At 37.8% G+C, this 23,204-nt stretch overlaps 1 protein-coding gene across 2 annotated transcripts in view; it reads right to left on the bottom strand.

The window, feature by feature from the left end:
• The window catches only part of BLOC1S5 (biogenesis of lysosomal organelles complex 1 subunit 5), a 68,107-nt gene that overhangs the window by 5,556 nt on the left and 39,347 nt on the right, over positions 1-23,204 (bottom strand). For both annotated transcript variants that reach the window (XM_049655083.1, XM_049655084.1), the window contains exons 4-5: positions 19,452-19,581; positions 11,390-11,448 (exon numbers count right to left, since the gene is read on the bottom strand). In XM_049655083.1, coding sequence (XP_049511040.1) covers positions 11,390-11,448; positions 19,452-19,581 — 189 coding nt within the window. The remainder of the gene's footprint in view (positions 1-11,389; positions 11,449-19,451; positions 19,582-23,204) is intronic.

Raw genomic sequence — 23,204 nt, 5'->3', positions numbered from 1 at the left:
ATTTTTGAGAGAGAGAGAGACAGACAGACAGACAGACAGACAGCGTGAGTATGGGAGGGGCAGAGAGACAGGGAGACACAGAATCCGAAGCAGGTTCCAGGCTCCGAGCTGTCAGCACACAGCCTGATGCGGGGCTCGAACCCACAGACTGCAAGATCATGACCTGAGCTGAAGTCGGACACCCAACCAACTGAGCCACTCAGGCGCCCCACTTTACACATAATTCCAACCGTTAGTTAACTGGGTTTCCAAAAGTACACCATATTAAATGTCACAAATTAGAAAAAAAAATGCTGATAAATGAGACCGGAAGAAATGATAGGCATCAGCCTTACATATAGGGCAGGAGAACACAGATAACAAAAACTTAAAACACAGTCTTTGAGGGCATTTGGTACAGAAAACCACTCTCTTGGGGTGCTTAGGTGGCTCAGTTGGTTGAGTATCCAACTCTTGATTTCGGTTCAGGTCATGATCCCAGAGTTGTGGGATTGAGACCTGTGTTGGGCTCCGTGCTGAGTGGGGAGCCAGCTTAAATATTCTCTCTCTTGGGGCACCTGGGTGGCATAGTTGGTTAAGTGTCTGACTCTTGATCTCGGCTCAGGTCATGATTTCACAGTTTGTGAGTTTGGGCACAGCATCAGGCTCTGTGCTGATGGTGCAGAGCCTGCTTGGGACCGTCTCTCCTTCTCTCTGCCCCTCCCCTGCCTGTGCCTTCTGTCTTTCTCTCTCACAAAATAAACAAGCAAACAAATAAATAAGTCAAAGGTTCTTTCTCTCTCTCTCCTTCTACCGCTCTCCCTGTGCCCTCTCCCCTGCTCACATTCTCTCGCTCTAAAAAAAAAAAAAAAAAAAGATTAAAAAAAAAGAACATTCTCTCTTTCTCTTAATTCCCTGAGGACATCTCCATATTCACCATAATGTAAAACTGTATATTCTCAGTAATTCCTAATTCGTAAAGAAAGTTAGTCTATAACATTTAGTAAATTTTTTGCAAAAACCAGGAAAGTATGAAATTATATATATATATATATATATATATGTATATATGGGTGTATATATATATACATATATATATACACATATATAAATTTTTTTGATTCTTAAACTTATTATTTTCTTTGTGAAGCAGCATGTGTACATAGTGTGGAGCACGTGCAGGCAGAGGAGGTCCTGGGGGTTCGGGGACATCACGGAGCCTCCTGCCCTCCCCAGGCTGCTGCCTACTCTTAGAGCCCTGCAGGTCCCAAAGACCATGGGACTCAGAATCCATCTGCAAAACACATCAGCTGCTTAAACAAGTATGAAAGATGTTTTTAAAGATTTCCATCCAAGATAAAGTTATAAAAGTGGTGTGCTTGAAGAAGATAAAACCTCAGCCTTGTGGTAAACTTGGCTAAAACTCCTAGACACATAAGGTTTTACTGTATACAATAGCAGAAAATGCCCCAATTAGCTGTCTCTCACTTATCACTCAAGCAAAAGGTAAACAGTGTTCTAAGTCAATAGGCGTGAAGGTTATCCTAGGGTGTATCTACTCCAAATGTGAGGACATGCGACCTGGCCAGCTGTGACTTTACTGGACAAAATAACAAGGAACTGAGCAGCTGCTTCATCAGAAGCAGCAGATATGCCTCCCGACAGACTGCCACAATACATCCTCGGTGCCACCAAAGCCATTCTAATGCCAGCATGCACCCCAGTTCATACACTTAGAAAATCCACAGATTTAGCCTGACGTGCCAATGAATCTGTTTATAATACAAAGAACTCTCAGAAAAATAAGGAAAAATCTTTTATAAATACTGAACTAACTGTACACTACCATCACCTGTGCCCATCACTTTCAAAAATAGCCATTCTGCTTTTATGTTCAATTAATGGGGTTCTACAGAAGACTTAGTCTGAAATAAGTATTCCTCTAATTAAAACACATCTGAAAAACAATCCCATCAAACTATAGTTACATTCAAACAGATTCATACAAGTCTAATAGGAAGTGACAGTTCCCCTACATACATACCAAATCCTTTCTCTAGGATCCTTTTTCCTGGCATTATTAGTTCAATGAGTACTGAAGATTTTTTCCTGATGTTTATACAAACATATTTCTTTAAGAACAACAAAATGAAGTCCTATTACATAGGATGGTCTGCAGCCTTCTCTTTTCAGTAATGACACAATATGTACGAGAGGCACAGCAACAGCAGGAGGGTGGGAGAGCTCTGCCCTGGGTGCAAGCAATAAGAGTGTATTGTCTGTAGAGAATTTAAATCAATGACACAAACAAATGAAAGACTGTGTTTTATCATCAGCAGGCACTGACAATACTGAAAAATGCTGGTGATAAAATACTCCTAAACCAAAAATCTCTCTTTGGTCTAAAGCTGTAAATAATTACTGAGGTTACTGTCGAATTTTAATAGTATGTTTCAAATTAACACATTTCTATTGTTTATCCTTTAATAAGTTTTGTGTTTTACACTGAAGTTAATTTAGAGGACTTCTAGTTACGTAGCCCGTCCCAGACAAAGGTGAAGTCGGCTATACACGTTTATTTAAAAAGCAAATTCCTAATAATTCAGAATCATTTAAGCTTTCTTTAGATGCTCAGCCCGTCCAACTCCCTGGGAGTAACGAAATATTACTGCACTTAAATAATGAGAGTAGAGCAACTGCAGATGAAACCTGAATTAGTTCCAATCCATTCTTCTACGTTATCTTTTCTTGGTACTTAAACTTGCATATGTTTTTATTTGTACTTAAACTTTTTTATACTGTGGGGGCATTGGGAGCCACTAGAATAGTTGCCAAAGAAACAAAGACAGCATTGCATTTCTGGAATTGATCGTGATATGTGATTTTTATAAAGCTCTTCCAGACTTACTTTATGCTTAAAACTTTTCTGAACTATGTATCTATTGCTTCATGTGAGAAATTTTTCAAAATTATAAAAAAAAGCATTTTTAATCAACTATGACTCAAACCTGATTGATAAATCCGTCTATACTATTTAAATAGTCAAAGATCAAATTAGATGAAGTTATTAATAAATTTGCATAAGAATCAAAAGCAAACTAAAATATTATTACTCATTACCATAAAATTAATTTGGATAATAGGTGCTTCCTTTTTTTTTTTTTAAAAAAATAATTGATGTACTTAAATTTATTAATCTCTTCTTTTTTTCCTTTGGTGGTGTAATATTTCTTAAATTTTTAATTTTTTTTTACCGGTGTGACTACATACATAAAGTTAAAAAGAACACCACCTGCATTTTTTTTTTCTTATTATTCTTTAACATCAGGTTTATTAATTAAAAATAATTTTGTTGGGGGGATGTTAAAACCAGGTCTATTCTAGGTATAAAATATTGTACATACACTGCTCCTATAGACCAATTTCCAAGGTCACACAGTGAGAACAGGGTAGAGTAAGGTTAAAAATCCAGTTTTCTACTCTTTTTGCTATATAATGTTATTTAAACGAAATATTTAAATTATTAGTCTCTCAGGATCAGCAATGTTTTAAAAATGACAGAAACTAATAAGTATTTTACATTCCAGTTTCAAAAGTAATTAAGAGCTTTAAAAAACCTGACTGAATATGCCTGAACAGGCAGAAAAAAAAATCCATAGGCACACACTGTGTACCACCCACTTGGGGACTTATATGTGGGACTCCTGCTAATTTTCAAAACAAAGGTAGAACTAACTTTGCACTAGTTTTTCTTTTTCTAGCAAGAGGTCATATGAAAAAGCACGTGGCATTAAAAATCAAGTCACCCCAGACCAGACGAGTTCACTGGTGATACTACCAAACATTTAAAGAAGAATGAACATTAATCCTTCTCCAACTCTTCAAATAACTGAAGAGGAGGGAAGACTTCCCAACTCATTCTATGAGGCCATCAATGTCTTGAGACCAAAGCCAGACAAAGACACTATAAGAAAAAAGAACTGCAGATCAATATTCCTGATGAATACTAGCAAGCTGAATTCAACAGCATATTAAAAGGATCATACACCATAAACAAGTGTTTTTGGACCATAAGGATGGTTCAATACATGCAAATCAATAAATGAAATATACTACATCAACAGAATGAAGGGGGAAAAACACAAAATCATGTCAATCTCTGCAGAAAACACATTTGACAAAGTTCAAGACCCTTACATGATAAAAACACTGCACAAACTAGTAATAGAAGGAAACTATCTCAACATAATAAAGGCCATAGGTGAAAAACTCACAGTTAGCCTCATATCCAGTGGTGAAGAACTGAAAGCTTTCCCTCCAGTAGCAGGAAGGAGACAGCGATTCTGCTTTTACCACTTCTACTCAACATAGTATTAGAAGTCCTGACCAGGGCAATTTGGAGAGAGAGAGAGAGAGAGAGAGAGCGAGCAAGCATCCAAATCGGAAAGAAAGAAGTAAAATTATCTGTTCTTACAGACAACATGATATTATATGTAGAAAACCAGAAGATTGCAACAAAGAACTTACTAGAATAAACAAAGTCAGCAAATTTTGCAGGATACAAAATCAATACTCAAAAATCAGTTGCATTTCTATACTCTTAACAATGAACAATCCAAAAAAGGTATTAAGAAAATTCCATTTACAACAGTATTGAAAAGAATAAAGTATTTGGGAATGAATTTAACCAAGGAGGAAAAAAGACATACACTGATAACTATAAAACATTCCTGAGAAAGAAATTAAAGACACAGTCATTGGAAAGTCATCTCATGTTCATGGACTGGAAGATTTAATGTAGTTAAGATGTCAGCACTATCCAAAGTGATTTGCAGGGTCAATGGCATCCTTATTAAAATCCCAATGATGTTTTTTGCAGAAATAGAAGAATTCATCCTAAAATTCGTATGAAATCTCAAGTGACACCAAATAGCCAAATCAATCCTGAAAAAAGAAAAGTTGGTCTCACACTCTATTAACCATGTGTCCAGGAGGCTTTGACATCTGGGACCCTTTTCGCCCTGGAGAGACTGTCCCTCCCAGGGCCAGCCTATTCCTAGAGATAGTAAACAACTCCCCCATAGCATACCTTTTATATGCAAGCTAACCAGCCCAGAGCCTATACCCCAACCACCTCTACTGGGCTCTCACCCTCTGGGCCACTATCCACCTGCCCTAATCACACAAGGTCAGATAGCCAGGGAGAGCCCTATGCCCCAGAGTCTGCTGAAATCATTCAAATTAGCCAATCCTAAACCTGCTAATCCTGCCTCACATGTTCCTTCCTGCTGCAACTACAATAACCCATTTTCCCTGCTCTGCCTCCTGACTAACTCTGGTGCTTCCTCATAGGGTCCCATGTGCATGGCAGGCATCCTCTTCTTGGGAACTATGAGTAACAAACAACCTTTCCATGGCAACCACCCCCTAATCTGTTGGCCTCACCATATCTGAATAATAATAAAACCTACATTTTATAAAATACATTTCCTGATTTCAAAACTTACCACGAAGCTACTATAATCAAAATAGTGTGGTACTGCCACAGAGATAGAGAGACCATCAGAATAGAAGAATTAAGAAATAAACCCCTGCATATAAGGTCAAGTAATTTTTGATAAGGGTGTCAAAACCATTCAATAGGGAAAGGGCAATCCTTTCAACAAATGGTGCTGGGAAAACTGGATATCCACATGCAAATAAAAATGAAAATGGACCCTTGCATCATATACGAAAATTACTCAAAATGGGCCAAAGATCTAAATGTTAAGTCCTAAAACTATAAAATTCTTAGAAGAGAGGGATGCTTCAAGACATTGGATTTGGCAATGACTTATTTGTTAGAACACCAAAAGAATAGACAACAAAAGTAAAAATAAACTGAACTTCATCAAAATTAAAAACTTTTGTGTATCAAAGGACTCTATGAACAGAGTGAAAGTCAACCCATAGAATGGGAGAACATGTTTGTAAATCATATATATGATAAAGGGTTAATATCCAAACTATATAAAGAACTCCTACAATTCAACAACAACAAAAACAATCTGGTTTAAAAAATGGACAAAGGACTTGAATGAACATTTCTAGAAAGAAGATACACAAACAGCCAATAAGCAAAGGAAAAGATACTCAACATCATTAATCCTTAATGAAATGCAAATTGAAACCATAAGAGACCATCTCACACCCATCAGGACTGCTGCTACCAAAGAAACAGAAAATAACGAGTTGACCAGGATGTGAAGAAAATGGAACCCTTGTGCACTGCTGAAGGGACTATAAAGTAATGCAGCTGCCATGGAAAACAGGAAATTTTCCTCAGAAAATTAAAAACAGAATTACCATTTCATCCAGTAAGTCCACTTTTGAATATATACCCAGAAGAACCATGCACTCATGTTAAAAGCAGTGTTATTCACAAAAGCGAAAAGGTGGAAGCAACCCAAGTATCCACAAATGAACAGATACACAAATATGGAATATACATACAACGGAATACTAGTCATCCTTAAAAGGGAATGAAATTCTGATACTTGCTACAACACAGAGGAACCTTGAAGACACTATGTTAGAGAAATAAGCCACTCACAAAAAGATAATGTTGTATGATTCCACTTAGAAAAGGTGCCAAGAGTAGTCAAATTATAGAGACAGAAAGTAGAATGGTGGTCGCCAGGAATGGAGGGGGAGGGTGGGGATGGGCAGCTAGTGTTCAATGAGCACAGTCTTAGCTGGGGAAGATAAAAAGTTCTGGAAATGGATGGTAGTAATGACTGTAGAATAGGAGTATACTTAATGCCACAGATTTGCACACTTAAAAATAGTTAAAATTTATGTTCTGTGTATTTTACCACAACAAAAAAATTCTCAAATCAGGTTTCAGAGTGTTCCTCCTAAATGAAATTAACTGCATTTCTTAAATAAGTGGATACGTTTGTTTTTCTCAAGATAAAATTAGAAAATGCCAACTTTAAAAAAATGAGGGGCTTCCGGGGGGCTCAGTTGGTTAAGCCTCCAACTTTGGCTCAGGTCGGGATCTGATGGTTCATGGGTTTGAGCTCCACATCAGGCTCTGTGCTGACAGTTCAGAACCTGCAGCCTGCTTCGGATTCTGTCTCCCTCTCTCCCAGCCCCTCCCCCACTCATGCTCTGTCTCTCTCTCCCTTTCTCTCTCAAAAAGTAAACATAAAAAAAAGAAAATGAAGAGAAAGTTTATTAATACACCATAACTGTGTACCAGAAGTACTTAGCTCTAATGATTTCATCTCTTTCTACAAGAGAGAAAGAACTAGTAATAAAAATTGGCTTGCATATACCTCTTTAGAGATAAATTTAAACAGGTCTATAAATGAACTCTGGGATACATAAAAGTTTTGCATATATTATGTCTAAGTGATTCTTAACTGGGGTGGGGGGAGGTGGATTTTGACCCTCTTGTCCCTCAAATTTTTGGTTATCATAGCACAAGCGGACGGGCTACTGGCATCTAGTGGGTAAAAGCCAAGGATGCTAACATCCCACAAAGCACAGGACAGCTTCCACAACAAAGAATTATCTGTTCCAAAATGTCAATACTGCAGAGGCTGGGAAACCCTAGTCTAAGGGAAAACTCTGAATAAGCCAATGAGGGTCTAAGGCCCTTTCAAACATCTGTCAATAATACGCTGTCACTAATTTTACCTATGCCTTACACCAACAAATAAAGAATTTAATTCATTTAGTAAGAAGTGTCAGAATAACTGCCATCATAAGGATTTTAAATAGAATACTACATACTGATCTATTTGTATTTTTAAGCTCTATCAAGAATAATGGATATGCTATTTCACTGCTCTCATGAAAAAAATCATGCAGGGGTATAACCAAATCTAATAAATTTCTAGAGACAAGATGAATTAAAGGATTCATGTTTATTTTATTATCATGTCCAGTCTGGTTGAATACGGCTTCACAAACTGACACTTGTGCATGAACCTAAGTTTAAACTACTTATAGATATTAACAGCTCGTTTCCCTTGATGGAATATTTTTCAGAGTCAGTGAATTTTCTAAGCTAGTTGTATTTTCATTTCGCTACTCTTAATGCTAGCTTCCAAAATGCAGCTTTGCGTTAGTGGGTACTTTTTCAAGACATATGTCAAATAACTGGGGAATGTGCATTTATTGTTCTTCTGAATGTACTTTTAGGTATCAATTGTGGGAAGTGTAATTTGGATGAATGACGTTTATCATAATTTACTTCCCACAGAATTCCACAAATTGTCTTGACATAAAAGAATTAATGATTAATGGCAATAGTCTATTTTATTCCATTACTACTCCCATCTTTCTTTGTCCTGAGAGGTATTCAAATATACAAAATGTAGCCAAAAGTATAACCAAGGGCAACAATTACCATTAGATTGTACAATGAAGCTACAGGTCGATTTTTCTTTGTACGCCTTTGCTAGATACAACATTAAACTTTATGTCTACATCTTTTATATACATATATATGTAATCTGAAACCTCTGCCATGTCAGTTTCAGCAAAAACCAGATACAGCAGTAAAAAAAAAAAAGTCCTTAAAGATACATATTTCAAATATTCTGCTAATTAGAGAAGTACTAGAAAAGAAACAAAGACTAAAAGTTTATTGCCCTGAAAGGATATAAAGAATTTTTACTTTTCTCTGAGCTCTGAGAAATACATTTTGTGTAACATTCAGCTGGTTAATTTTATTAAATTATCGTGAGAAAATATTCAGAACAGATTCTTTTTTTTTTTTTTTTTTAACGTTTATTTATTTTTGAGACAGAGAGAGACAGAGCATGAACAGGGGAGGAGCAGAGAGAGAAGGAGACACAGAATCTGAAACAGGCTCCAGGCTCTGAGCTGTCAGCACAGAGCCCGACTCGGGGCCCGAACTCACAGACCGTGAGATCATGACCTGAGCCGAAGTCAGATGCTTAACCAACCAAGCCACCCAGGCGCCCCTAGAACAGATTCTTATACATGTAGGTTTCATAAATGGCATACTAATTCTTAGTGAAACACATTCCAGTACATTGTATTGTGTATTCCACATTAAAAAATGGTTTAGTAACATTCTTTGACATAATACCTGTAAGAAGTATATTTAAGATCAACATAATCTAAGGGCTTTTATTATTTCTTGAGGCCATTTTTTTTTTTTTCTTTCAAACCATGTGATGGTATCTTAGTATCTTTTAATTTAGAAAATCATGAATGGGCAGGATTCCCAATGCTTCACCAACTCTAACCAGACCACAGCAGGGCTCTTATCCGCACAGTGAACACCTGCACCTTAAACAAACGACTGGGCTGGCAGGGGAGAAATGGTGCCTTACATTTGGAGTGAGAGACAATCTGCAAAGCTGTTTCATGTAGATTACGTAATACAATTTATCTGGTAAGGAGAGAATCAACCTATCAGGTAAGTAAAACCGGTATTTATTTTGCAGATGAGGAGCTTGAAGGGCAAGGACCTGTCCAAGGGCAAACGGCTGGCTGACAAAAGGAACTACCACAAGTAGAAGACGCCAGTTACTTCTTCACCTAAGCCGGCCATTCTCCTGCCTATATACAGTTAATACACCAAATGTGATAAAAGTTCCAAGTGACAAGAGGAACGATTCCAATTATAATTTTAGGTTAGTTATGCTCAAGAATGACAAAAATTGACATTTAATCACAATCATAACTGCACTGACAATGTCTTAGGAAGACCAATAATGTGTGAGTGCACATTCACATGAATCTGCTTAAATCACATAGCAACGTGCTACCACAACTCTTTTTTATTTTATTTTGAAAACCAAGAGAATTGCTTATTTACAGGAATAGCCAGTACAGCCAGCGTTCTATCCACTAGTATTTCTGTTTAAACAGAAATACTCCTGATGCCCTCAACAACAAACTGTTCAATACAGCATTCAAGACTCTACAATTATCTCTGGAAATACCCATTTAGATACTCTACATGTCAGCTGCGTGAGACTGCTGACTTCTCACATCTTTTACCTTTGCTTACACTGTATCCCTCGCCCTACAATATCTTTCTTCCCATCCTCTATCAAACTGAGTTCCTACCCACTACTCAAGGCTGGGCTTGAATGTCACCATCTTCTGAATACATTAGCCAAGATCCTACAAAGTTCTTCGGAACTTGATCACAGCTCTTAGTTTATCCTACACTGCACTAGTGTTAGTGGTTTGGGGCTCCCTCTTCTAGACTGCTAGTTCCTGAGTGTATGAACTGCCTTACACTTAACAAATTGAAATATCGCCACTGGCACCTTGCAGAGGAGAGAACTAAAGAAACACATCCGGTGTCAGCCTGGCATGGCCTATGTAAGGTCCTGTGCTTGTCTTTACAGTGTTCTCTGGACATGATGCAAGCATGACACCGTAACAGATGATCCTGCCCGTGGCCTTGCCTTGCCATTTTATCAACATGCTCAACGGCCCTGACTCCTGACCCAGCCTGCTGTGACCTTACACCTCTCGGGCAGCCTTCCCACCTGCCTGAAATGTTAAGGCCTTTCACTAAGGCCTAATTCACCAAATTGCTGAATTTTAAACTCTGTATCAATATTTAGAGTTGAGCAGAGGGTACAGAAATGTAAACTCTGGCATGGTTTATTCCACTGTATTTTTATATACAGTGCAGATCTGAACTATTATTGTGGATTAACCACAGCACATTCCAGAGAAATGGAGATAGCAACACTTATTTACCCATAAAAGACACTATATTCAGAGTGACTCAGTATTTTCAGCATTTCTTAAAAAGTGTATCTTTATTAGTTCAGAACAATGAATAAGTTATAAAAATACTTTATGGAAACTGTAAGTGAAAATAGCAAATGATCACAGGACCTTAAATTCTTGTGTTGTTTTTCTACATCTAAACTTACTTAAGATATACTTTCAATAAGCAAAGCACTACCCAGCAAGTGTTTCGCATACTCTTATGACTATTCATTAAGTAACCCATCCACGGGCATGAATGCTTCCTTTTCTAGAAGAAATACACATAACATACTCATCAGTGCTTCAGGCTCAAAGAAAAGATTTATATTCCCAATCTGGTAGGCATTTTTTGTTCCATGTAAAAGTCTTATTCTCTCTCCTCAATGAGACAAATACTGCTTTCAGGGAATAGTTGGAAATGTTGAAAAGGAAAAAAAAAAAGAGATCTGCAATTTGAATTATAAAAATATGGGTGGTACAATCAAGTGTTCATACCTCCTTAACACATCTTCAATGAATTAGCCATTTTTAAACTTTTTAAATCACTGCATAAAGAAAACAAATTCAGAGACTTTTTAAATAAAAAGCAACTGCTAATAATATGATGATAATAGGAGCTGTAGGTCCCATTATCCAAATGATGTACTTTTACCTTCTTTCGTTCCTGCTCCTTCTGTTGGAGTCTACAGACTGCGTCAGAAGCTGTTTGCACTGAAATAAAACAGACAATGGGTTTTCAACCAGCAGCCCTTGTTCAAGACTTAGCTAAAAGAAACACCCCAAAAACTTGAATTGTTTTAGATCTCAAGAAACTATGCAAAAAAACTGATATTATTTTGGTTGTGATAGGCTGGCTAGAAGGGATAAAAGAAGTTTTGCCAATATATTTAGGATGTCATAATTAGAACCAACATCATTCATGAGCCTTGAGGTATAAGCCAAGGGCATTTAGGTACTAATTCCAATGGCAAGTTGTCAACAATGGCTTCAGAATCCTCTAAAGATATAAAATGCCTGATAAATTTATCATTACATTCTCATTATGTCTACAGTGTCTCTCTGATTCATTAGCCCTCCCTCTCCCTTTTTCTCATTCATACAAACTTCTCTCTTGCAGGCAGTACTTGGTACCCACAAGGCTTCAACAACTTCCCATTCCTGCTTCTGCTCTTGCCTGCTAGTTTATCCTGACTGCCACTGCCAGATTCAAATAAATTTCTCTGGACTGTTTCCTTCGAGTGACTTCCCTTTCTAATGAACCACAACTGTTCATGATAATTATTAGAGTTATTTATTATTACTATGTGCCCAGACCTGTCCTAAGTACTTTCCATGTATTACTCCTCTCAATCCCATCTTCCTAAATTAGGAGAGGATCACTATCCCATTTCACAGATTTCTGGCATCTGTAAAAACCTGAGGTACAAACAGTAGGTAATATGACTAATAAGTGCAGAAAGCAGGTTGTAAGGGGCGCCTGGGTGGCTCAGTCAGTTGAGTGTCCGACTTCAGCTCAGGTCATGATCTCACCGTTCGTGAGTTCGAGCCCCACAGTGGGCTCTGTGTGGACAGCTCAGAGCCTGGAGCCTGCTTCAGATTCTGTGTCTCCCTCTCTCTCTGCCCCTTCCCCACTTGCATTCTGTCTCTCTCTCTCAAAAACTGGATAAAAATTTTTAAAATTTTTTCAAAAATAAATACAATCAGATCCCTGCCTCTAAAGGCATGGCTCATACCCTCAACATTCTCCTCTTGTGATCTCATCAATGAAACTGGTTTTCATCCATTAGTTCTTCAGACCTCTTCATTTACTGAACCCATTTTATTTCTGTATACAAGTGTTTTCACTTCACTGTTTTGCACGCAGGTGACAGGGAGCTGTAGTCAAATGTACAGTTGAGCACTTAGTTGTGTAACTTGCATGTTTGCTTGCTCACTCATTCACTTGCCAAATACCGAGTGAGCATCTGCTATGAGCCAGGCACTGTCACTGTTGCTTTTCCTAACACCTCAGCACCTCAGTTCGTCATTTGTAAAATTAATGGAACAACTAATGAGAGGACTTCAAAACTGACATTAAATGAGATAACAGAGTGGATACTAGGCTGACAAGTAATTTAAATACTAATAGCACTTAGAGCAGTTCCTCACACATTGTAAGCAGTCAAGGAAGGTTGTTATTAATATTATTCTACTTACTATCCCTACTGAAAATGCTTTCCTTAGTCCTGTCTCCTAATGACAATGTTTTACTTGTCTTAAGAGAACAGTTTATGGTGTCCTGCCTTCATAATAAAGCCCTCCTAGATTAATCCTTTTCCTATAAGGATTTTCTCTTATTTGAAATTCCTTTACCAGGTATGTGGGTATTTCACCACTTTACCTTGCATTTGCTTATACAGAGGTTTAGTAGTGTTTCACAACATGCCTTCCTCTCCTACCCAAACCTAGTCCCGAATAGGTCCCAAGTTCTTCAGCAGGGCAGGGACTGTGACTTCCCTTTCAGAAAAATGTTAGGTCCCTCCCTGTGAGAATATGGTAAAAGAGGAGGATTCTGCTTTTAAAAAGTAATGTTTTTATCAGTAGCCATTTATTTTAGTTATATCAAAGATAATATTTTAGCCCTGAAAATTATGTTCCCAATCATTGTTTGTTCTAACAGAAAAGATGAAAACAAAACAAAATGGGAGCTGATTAGATCTGCCTTCTTTCTGTGGCATATTAATATTACATCATTCTTCCAAGCAGTGGTTCTATCATTTCCTGATTGGATTTTTTTCCCCCTGACTCTGAACATAACTTAAAAAAAATCCATTCTGTGGTCTTTGGGTGCTTCATCATTTTCAGATCATTCTGGGCTTAACCTAAGAGAAGAATTACAAGACTATGACATTATTTTGTCATCTGTTATGTCCTTTAAAATTTTAATTAGAACACATCTGACAAAGGCACACTTTTGTTTCTTACAGGGATTGTCTTTGTGCTCAGACAGAACGCCCATTTTTAGAAATTTCAGTCCCTTAGAAGTTGCTGACTTTTTAATTCTTTAGCCACACAATAAGAAAGGCTTACGTCCTAAATTTAATGAAACCTGCTTTTCTAAAATACAAGAAAATCACGTGACCATACCAAACATTCCTTCTTCATGATTAGAGACCCCAAGAGGAAAAGGCCTATTATTCAACCTTCCTATCACTTCCACATCACTTACTGGTTGTACCTAATGCAGCAGGAAGCCGTTTCCCATGTTGTCTGCGTTTCAGGAGACCATACTTATTTTAAAGAGTCAAGAAATGTCAAATTACTTTCTCTCAACCAAAAGATTTTTTGAAATTAGCACCACATACAGTAGTGTCATATATGATAGGTGACAATGTCCCGACTGTCCTCACACAAGAAAAACAAATACATTCTATCATGATGGGTATGTGTGAACCTCAGATACATACATAAGCAAGTAACTTTGGCTTGGTATTAGATGTTAGCTGAATTCTCATTCATTCATCTCAAGGAACAAATAATTACTTCGGAACTCCACTGTTTTAGGTGCCAGGGGTACTGGAGAGAACAGAGTCCCCGAACTCATGGAACCTATATTCTGGTTGAGGAGACAGATAGCATATAAATACTTAGCATGCCAGGTTGGGGTGGATACTCTGGAGGAAAAAGCAAGGTAAAGAGACCAGAGAATGCCAGAGCGAGGGAACATGATTATTACAGAGTAGCTAAGAAGGTCTCACTGTTGACACCTGAGCAGAGATGGATGGGAAATGAGAATGTACAAATATCTGACAAGAGTATTCAATGGAGCGCGTGAGTGAGTCAGTCAGTTAAGCTGCCAACTTTCGCTCAGACCATGATCTTGCAGTCCGTGGGTTCGAGCCCCACATCAGGCTCTGTGCTGATGGCTCAGAGCCTGGAGCCTGCTTTGGATTCTGTGTCTCCCTCTCTCTCTCTCTCTGCCTCTCCCCTGCTTGCGTTCTGTGTCTCTCTCTCGAAAATAAATATTAAAAAAAATTAAAAAAAAGAAAAAAAGGCTGACAAGAGTATTCCAGAGGAAGCAAGTGCAAAGGCCCTGAAGTGGAAGCATGTTTGGCACATATTAGAAGAATAAGGAGGCCAGAGTAGCTCGAATAAAGTGTGGGAAAAGAAAATGGAAGGAAATAAAAGAGTGGGCGCCATTATGTAGAATCATCTAGGCCACTGTGAGGAGTCTGGCTGTTCTGTAAGCAAGAGGAGGAGATTCTGATATAGTAATGACAAGAGCCAAATTACATTTCAAACGGATCATTCAGGCTCCTAGGTGGAGAACAGATTATAGGCAGGAAAGGCATAAAGATGAGTTATGTGGTTACTAGAACAATCCAGGTGAGAGATCAGAGTGGCTTAGACCAGGGTGGCAGCAGTTAGTGAAGTGGTGAGGATGGTCAGATCCCAGTTATGTTCTCAAAGTTGTGCCTAAAAAATCTGTTAGTAAGCTACATGTGAGCAGAGGTAGGGAGAACAGAAAAGGGAGAGGCAGTGAGTGAAGAGGATGCTGGTAAAAATTCTAACTAGTAAAGTGCTATAAAATTTTTGGTTAATTTTAGGGACCTGGGTAGTTCAGTCAGTTGAGCATCAGACTCTTGATTTTGGCTCAGGTCATGATCCCAGGGTCGTGGGATCAAGCCTCATGTTAAGCTTTGCTCTGAGTGTAGAGCCTGCTTAAGATCTCTCTATCTCTCTCTCTCTCTCTCTCTCTCTCTCTCTCTCTCTCTTCCTCTGCCCCTCTCCCCTGCTCGGGCTTTCTCTCTCTCCCTAAAATAAAAAAAGTAAAAATTGGTATTTTAAATCATTGACTTCTTAAACATTTCTAGGTAGAGACAGACTGAAGGAAAACCACACAAACTTAGTCTCCTAAATCACTCACAAAATAAATAAAAAGTTAAAAAAAAATAAGAGGTAAAAAATTCCATCACTTACTGAACAAGGAAAAATTATAATTGTATACTATAAACTTTGAAATGTGGTATGATGGCCAAGAACTGAGATTCCTAACCCCTAATTATTTCATCCCCCAAAAGTCAGAAAAAGAAAATAAGTTGACAAAATTGTTAGAACTCTAATATGCTTTAATTTGTACAGAAACAGATATGAGGGGTGGAGAAAGGCTCACAATATGTGAGAGACAGATGAAACAGACACAGCCTCCCTTCTGAAAGAAAACCTAATAAAATTGTCCATAGGTGCTCCGTTATACAAAATCTCTCTTTATTAAAAGAGAGCAAACATATTGCGTGAAATAAAAATTGAAAGTACAGGGCTAAGGAAACAAACAGAATTATAATATCATCGTTAAAGATCCAGTAAACAAATGAGAAGGAAGTCAAGAGTCTAAGACTAAATAAATAAGTGGCAGTATTAGGACTTCAGGACAGAAAGCAAATACTATAAACCTTGATCAAGTTAAAATTCACAAGTGAGGTTGGGGAAGAGAGTGGTGAGGGAAGCTGTGAATGTCTGAATGCCTCCAACTCTCAAGGCATTAATTAATGAGAAATAATGACATCATGACTCTAACTTCTAAATGTTTTTTATAATTATTTTTCCTTGAACGATCTTTTAGTAAATACTATCTTTTATGCAAAAGTGACACTTATTTTAAGGTATTTCCTTCAGTTTTAAGTATCTGTTGCATTAAATTCAAATAAAATTAAAAATTAATACCTAAGCTTAAAACGTGTATGACCCTCCCCATAAGACAAAACAAACAAACAAACAAACAAAAACAAAACAAAAATAAAAACAAAAAAAAACAGAGGTGCCTGGGTGGCTCAGTCGGTTAAACATCTGACTTCAGCTCAAGGTCATGATATCGCCAGTCTGTGAGTTCCAGCCCTGCGTCCAGCTCTGTGCTGACAGCTCAGAGCCTGCTTGGGATTCTGTGTCCCCCTCCCTCTCTTCCCCCTCCCCACTGGCATGTTCGCTCTCTCTTTCTCCCTCTCTTTCTCAAAAATACACATTAAAAAAAAAAGTGTATGATCTCATTATCAAATGCGCTCTCTCCCTCATACCGGCCCAGCTATTCATTCAGCTATCATGTCTCTATCCATCCTTCTATTTGGATTTACACAAAGATGTCTAAAATGATGTTCACCAATGTTAAAAAGCAATGGTTATTTTCAGGTAGTTACTAGGGTGATTTATTGCTTTCTTCCCCCCCTTTTTTTTTTCTTATTACTTAAACATACATCTTTCTGCTTAAATAATAATAAAAAAACAAAGTCATGTCTCTCTAAAAAAAGAGGGAAGCAGGTAAGGAAAGAAAATTAATTTCCTATGACCGTGTTAGTTAACGTAAGGAAAACCCACAGGCTCTGTCCTTCTTACTCTAAAATCAAGGTCTAGGTCCTTAATACTAAGGCAAGATCTCCAGACAACAAATGTGGTGAAATCTGTAAGTCTATTAAATAATTAATAAGCAGGGCATAGACACTAATACTGTTTTCAGGATTAAAAAATAACATAAAGGCTGTCTCTTTTTTAATTTTTAATGTTTATTTATTTTTGAGAGAGACAGACAGAGTGTGAGCAGAGAGGGGCAGAGAGAGAGGGAGACACAGAATCCCAAATAGGCTCCAGGCTCTGAGCTGTCAGCACAGAGCCCGAAGTGGGGCTTGAACCCACAAACTGCGAGATGATGACCTGAGCCGAAGTCGGACGCTTAACCGAGCCACCCAGGTGCCCCCATAAAGGCTGTATGTTGATGACTTTATACCACAGGTAAGTTTTTGTTCTAAAGCTTCTGGTCATCAAATCCAAAGACACTATACAAGGTGGGTGGCCACACAGCCAAAAGCGGAAACAGTTCCAAGCTGAGGATTCTGTAATAGGTCTACATTCCAATAATTCAAGATGTCCCCACCTTACTGCTCCACAGTTACCTAGCTCCGCGCAACATGTGAGACCAGCAGCCGGAGGTCCACAGCTGCAGAGTTCTGAGTGGCACAGCTGACCGCACCACCAGCACAGGAAGAGATAAATGTGACAGCTGTATTAACAGGCACAAAACAAAACTTAACTCATCACTAGGCTTGTAGAGTACTACTTAGACCAGAATATACTCCACTACATTCCATATAAGCTGGCTTGCATGATTTTGTACAACTCCTTGATGAATCAGTATCGAAAATAAACAAGCCAGCACTCTGACTTAAAATGTCAGATTTTTAAACGTGCAATTCCCTGGGAACGACAGATGGGCCCAGGCAAAGCTTTAAAATTAAAGCACATAATCATCTCCATTCTACCCATGCTCATAATACTTAGCAGAAAATACTTGGGCTGAAGCCTACTGAAGAAGCCTTCCATGCTTCTAGCAGGAAAACACCTCCAAAGCCATTTTTTAGGTCACAGAGCTAATTACACCCAGAGTAGTCCACAGATCTTAAAACCTTAATTATCAACTTTGGATTTTATGTGTTTTAATTCTTCATTTCAGGATACACTTACAGTCTGAATTCCATTTTACTAGTAATACTTTTCTATTTCATTGTGGAGACTACTTTTAAGAGGCTAGTCTTCACATCAGAAGTTATGTTAGCCCAAGAATGAATTAAATCAAAATAACCATTCACAGATTTTTACCAAGTTTTACCCAATTTATCTTTATGACTCAAAGTGTAGAAAAGAATAGTTACAGGCACATCTCAAATGCATACATAAGTAGTCTTACTAATAATCGAGTTTTTTAGTATAATATCTACAATGTTTGTCAGGGTTAAGGAAGTAACAGTCTGAACAAACAAATGATGTGTGTACTAAGATGCAAAAGCCTACAGTCAATTTTAGACTTTCTGCTGTTTCGTTCAAAGATACCAAATGTAATCCTGGGGCATTAATTCTCTCCAAGCCCCTTTTAACATTAGAGTACATGAGACTAACTTGGACCTGAATACAAACACTTGCTAATTTCAATTATTAACCAAATCTCCGTACTGTATTCCTTCACAGGTCATTATATTACTGGCTAGTTTTGTTTTCTCCCCACCCCCCCCCCGCCCCCCAGAAAGGTACTTTTTCATTTGCACTTCAGTAATCCATCATTATTTGCCAGCATTATCTACCCTCACACAAGCTGAACAGTGTCAGTATGGATCTAGATCCAAGGAGAAACCTTGAGTTTTTGATATACTTCTAATTTTAAAATCAGTTAGTAATAAAACTCCTTTTATTTTATATGTTTAATAAGGATTCTTTTTTAATGTGTCTCCACATTACAATATTTTGCTTAATGAAAAAAGTTATAAAATGTTTACAAACATTTATGATGGGACCCTTTTTTAAAAAGAGTTAAAAATTCTAGTATCCTGTTTGAAAAACAAGTTTCATTTCACTGCCTAATTCTTAGTCATCAAACTTCTTATGCATAATTAAATTTAAAAAAAGGTAAATAATGCTACAATTTTCTCACATCCTAAAAGGACTGCTTATCTGTGTACCCCCGATGCACACATCTCACTTTGGAGATTAATGCTCTCAACATCATTGGCAACACACATTAATCACTAGATAGTCACATGCTCTGTGACAGGGCTTCCATTTTATAGGTTTTGATTAAGAATTCTCTCTCCACCTACCACCAAAACACTGAAGGAAATACATTTTGGCATAGCATTCTTTTGAAATAAAACAGCGTTAAAAAACAAAACAAAAACACACAAAAAACGCTGGCTTACATCTCTGGAGAACTTGGCTTAAGTCGTCCTGCATTATTTCTCTACATTTGGGAAGAGTATGTTCATTTGTTTCATGGATCATATTCTTCAAATTTTCAAGAACTCGCATTTCTCGAAGACCCCGTTTTTCCTATTAAAAGAAAGTAAATTATGAATACATATTGTGTCTTAAATCTCAGTAATTACTTTCTGGGATTTCCACCCAGGTTTTGGTTATATGTTATTACTGAAATTTACACAGCTTTCTTCCAATTATTTGGCAATAAATGAAGTCACAACCTGGAGGCATTTTTTAATTATGAAATGCTTCAAAAGCTGCAGTAATATTTTTATAACAATGTTTAAAAATGGGCACGAGAAGGGGCGCCTGGGTGGCTCAGTTGGTTAAGCGTCTAGTCAGCTCAGGTCATGAGCTTGCCATTCATGAGTTCGAGCCCCACACTGGGCTCCCTGCTATCAGTGCAGAGCCTGCCTGGAATTCTCTGTCTCCTTTTCTCTCTGCCCCTCCCTCTCCCCCTCTCTGTCAAAAATAAACATAAAAAAATTTTTTTAATGGGCATGAGAAATAGTAAATGAACCAAAAGAGGCCTAGATTGCCACATACTTCATTCTGTACAGCAGGGAAATTAAGACACCCTTGATCTAATTTTACTTTTGTTGTTTTTATATAAAATACATAATAGGTCCTACTATTATGCTGTTTTTAAAACTAATTCCATTTTTCTAAAAAATGCGTCATAAAGGGAATACTTTCCTATGCAGAAAAGAGTTGACACTGACCACTGTCCTTAGAAAGGCCTGCCTGCATGGTTGGCCTTTGGCTGGGGGCTAGAAACTTGACCAGTAAATAGTTCCCTACGCTGGTAGAAAACTTTCTATAAATGAAAAGACACATCCTTTCTTCTGGGAGTTTGGAATTTTGATACATGCTGGGCAGAGAGTGCCTACTTGACCAGTCGCCAATCAAATCCCTGGACTCCTATACTCAGGTGAGCTTCTCCAGTAGACATTTCACATGTGTTGTCACAGCTCATTGCTGGGGGACCGAAGAACATCTGTATGACTCCACTGGGAGAGGACTCTGGGAAGCTTCTATTTGGTTTTCTCCAAACTTCTTGTCACACACCTGTTCCCTTTGTTGATTTTGCTCTATATCCTTTTGCCATATTAAAGCCTAGCTACCAATATGACCATATGCTAAGGCCTATTTAGTCAGTCGCTGAACCTGGATGTGGTCCTGATCCCTAACACACCCTGCTTCAGAAAGCAGACTTTAACACTACCTACCACTACACTTGAGGGTAGGCCAGTGACTTGGTTCCAAGGAACAGAGTAGGGAAAGAGAAAAATATTAACTGCACGGTGGAGACAATGAACGTTGACATCATCAGTGATGTCATGGTGATAACATGTACCCTCTGATGTAATGTGACAAGAAGGGCACTTCCCCAAAACCCATAACCCCAGTCTAATCTGAAAAAAAACACCAGACAAACCCAGATTGGGGGACATTCTACAGGATACTGGCCAGTATTCAAGACTGTGAAAGTCATGAAAAACATGGAAAGAGATAACTGTCACAGACCAAAGAAGGCTAGCAGGACTGACAAGTAAACGCAATGTGGTACCCTGGATAAGGTCCCAGAACAAAAAGACAACTGTAATGGAAAAACTGGTGAAACCTGAATAATGTCTGGTATTTCATCAATAGTAACATACCAATGTTAATTTCTTAGTTTTTACCCATTTAGTATGGTAATATAAGGCATTAATAGCAACAGAAACTGAGTGAGGGTAAGGTACAGGAGAACTCTTTATACTAACTGAGCAACTTTAATGTCAATCTAAAATTAATACAAAATAAAAAGTTCACTAAAAAAAGAAGGGCAGTTAACTTGACTGTAGAGAAGTAATAAGTTAGTTGTGACACTGGGGTTTTTGTTTTGTTTTGAGCCATTCTTATGGAGCAGCTATGGCTGGGTTTTTACTCTAATATTTCCATAGTAAAAAATTAAAAAGTCATACAAAAGTTGAGAAAGAATAAACAATGAATCCTGTACTTATCGCCAATCAACAATTCTTAACTCCTGGCTGATTTTGTTCCCCCTGTAACATTCCATACATCCTCCTACCCACAATCCTAGATTATTTTGAAGCAAATCCTGGACAGCATATAATTTCAACTGTAAATATTTCAACATCTATCTTTAAAAGACAAAGACTCTTCTTAAGAAAAAAAAAATACACCTCTCTGCCCCTTCTCCCCTCACTCTCACTCACTTACACACACACTCAATTCTTTAATATCATTAAATATCAAAGTCATATTCCCATTTCCTCAAATATCCCATTAATGTTCTTTTTGATCCCCGTTTAAACCCAAATCTAAGGAAAACATATATTGCAATTGGTTAGTATGTTTCTTAATTTTTTTTTTTAATCTATAGATTTCCCCTCCATCGCTTTTGTCTTTGCAATTTGTTGAAAAAAGTTGAGTCATCTGTTCTGCAGTTTCCCACAGTCTGTTATTTGGCTGAATGAATCCCCATGGTGTAATTTAACACATCCCTTTGTCTGTTCTCCTTCCTGTAAATTAGTAGTTAGAACTAGAGGCTTGATCAGATTCAGGGTTTTGTTTTGGTTTTTGTTTGCAGGAATATTTCAGAGGGAGGTGGGTTGTATACTTTCAGCAGGATGTTGGTAGCATTCCGTCTTCATTTATCAGCAGGAATAACCTCTGTAAAGGGAAATTTCCCCATAACCACTTGGTTACTCTGAGGAATGTTTACATATGCAAGGCAAAATAAAACACTTGATTACTTCCTCTTACTTAACAGTTTAACTTGTTTAACAAAAATAATGATATGGTTCCCTAGTATTCTCTAAAGGTTTCTGTTTGTTCTATGCATTCCTATGACTCATAGATTTAACAATTTTGAGGTTCTTCAAGCCATTACAGTATTTTTCCTTATTGGTGTTCAAACTGTCCTATTTTTGTCCAATGGGAGCCTAGTTAAGTTGGCTCTGCAATGCTTCAGACAAAATTCTATGTTCTTTAGTAACCTCTCTGCTTTTGATACGAATGGGTGCTCTAGGCTCACCTAGTACATTTCTAGACTCAGACTTGGAATCAGCAGGTCTCTAAATGCCACTATTTAGAAATCGTACTTAGAGAATGATCACTGGGGGTGCTCACTGCTACCATGTCAGTCATTATTTCTAGGCCTTTTAGTGAACAAGGCTATGAAATAAGTGTTTTTATTTTTTTTTAATGTTTGGGTTTTTTTTTTTTTGAGAGAGAGAGCATTCACATGAGACTGCAACTGGGGAAGGTACAGCAAGGGAGAGAGAGAATCCCAAGCAGACTCCTCACTGTCAGTGCAGAACCCAACACGAGGCTCGATCCCACAAACCAAACCATGAGATCATGACCTGAGTCTAAATCAAGAGTAGGACACTTAACCCACATGCCCCAAGGTATCTGTTTTTAAAAGATGCATTTTAATGGGGCACCTGGGTGGCTCAGTCAGTCAGAAGTCTAACTTGATTTCAGCTCAGGTCATGATCTCACAGTTCATGGGTTCGAGCCCTGCATCAGGCTCTGCACGGACAGTGTAGAGCCTGCTTGGGATTCTCTCTTTTCCTTTCTCTCTCTGCCCCTCCCCTGTTAGTTCTCTCTCTCCCTCTCAAAAAGAAATAAAAACATTAAAAATAATTTTTAAAAAGATGCATTTTAAGTTTATAATCACAAAT

The sequence above is a fragment of the Panthera uncia genome (genome assembly GCF_023721935.1).
Source record: "Panthera uncia isolate 11264 chromosome B2 unlocalized genomic scaffold, Puncia_PCG_1.0 HiC_scaffold_25, whole genome shotgun sequence".
Lineage (NCBI taxonomy): Eukaryota > Metazoa > Chordata > Mammalia > Carnivora > Felidae > Panthera > Panthera uncia.
Note: the sequence above shows the minus strand (reverse complement) of the source record. Positions and strands in the feature narration are given on the sequence as shown.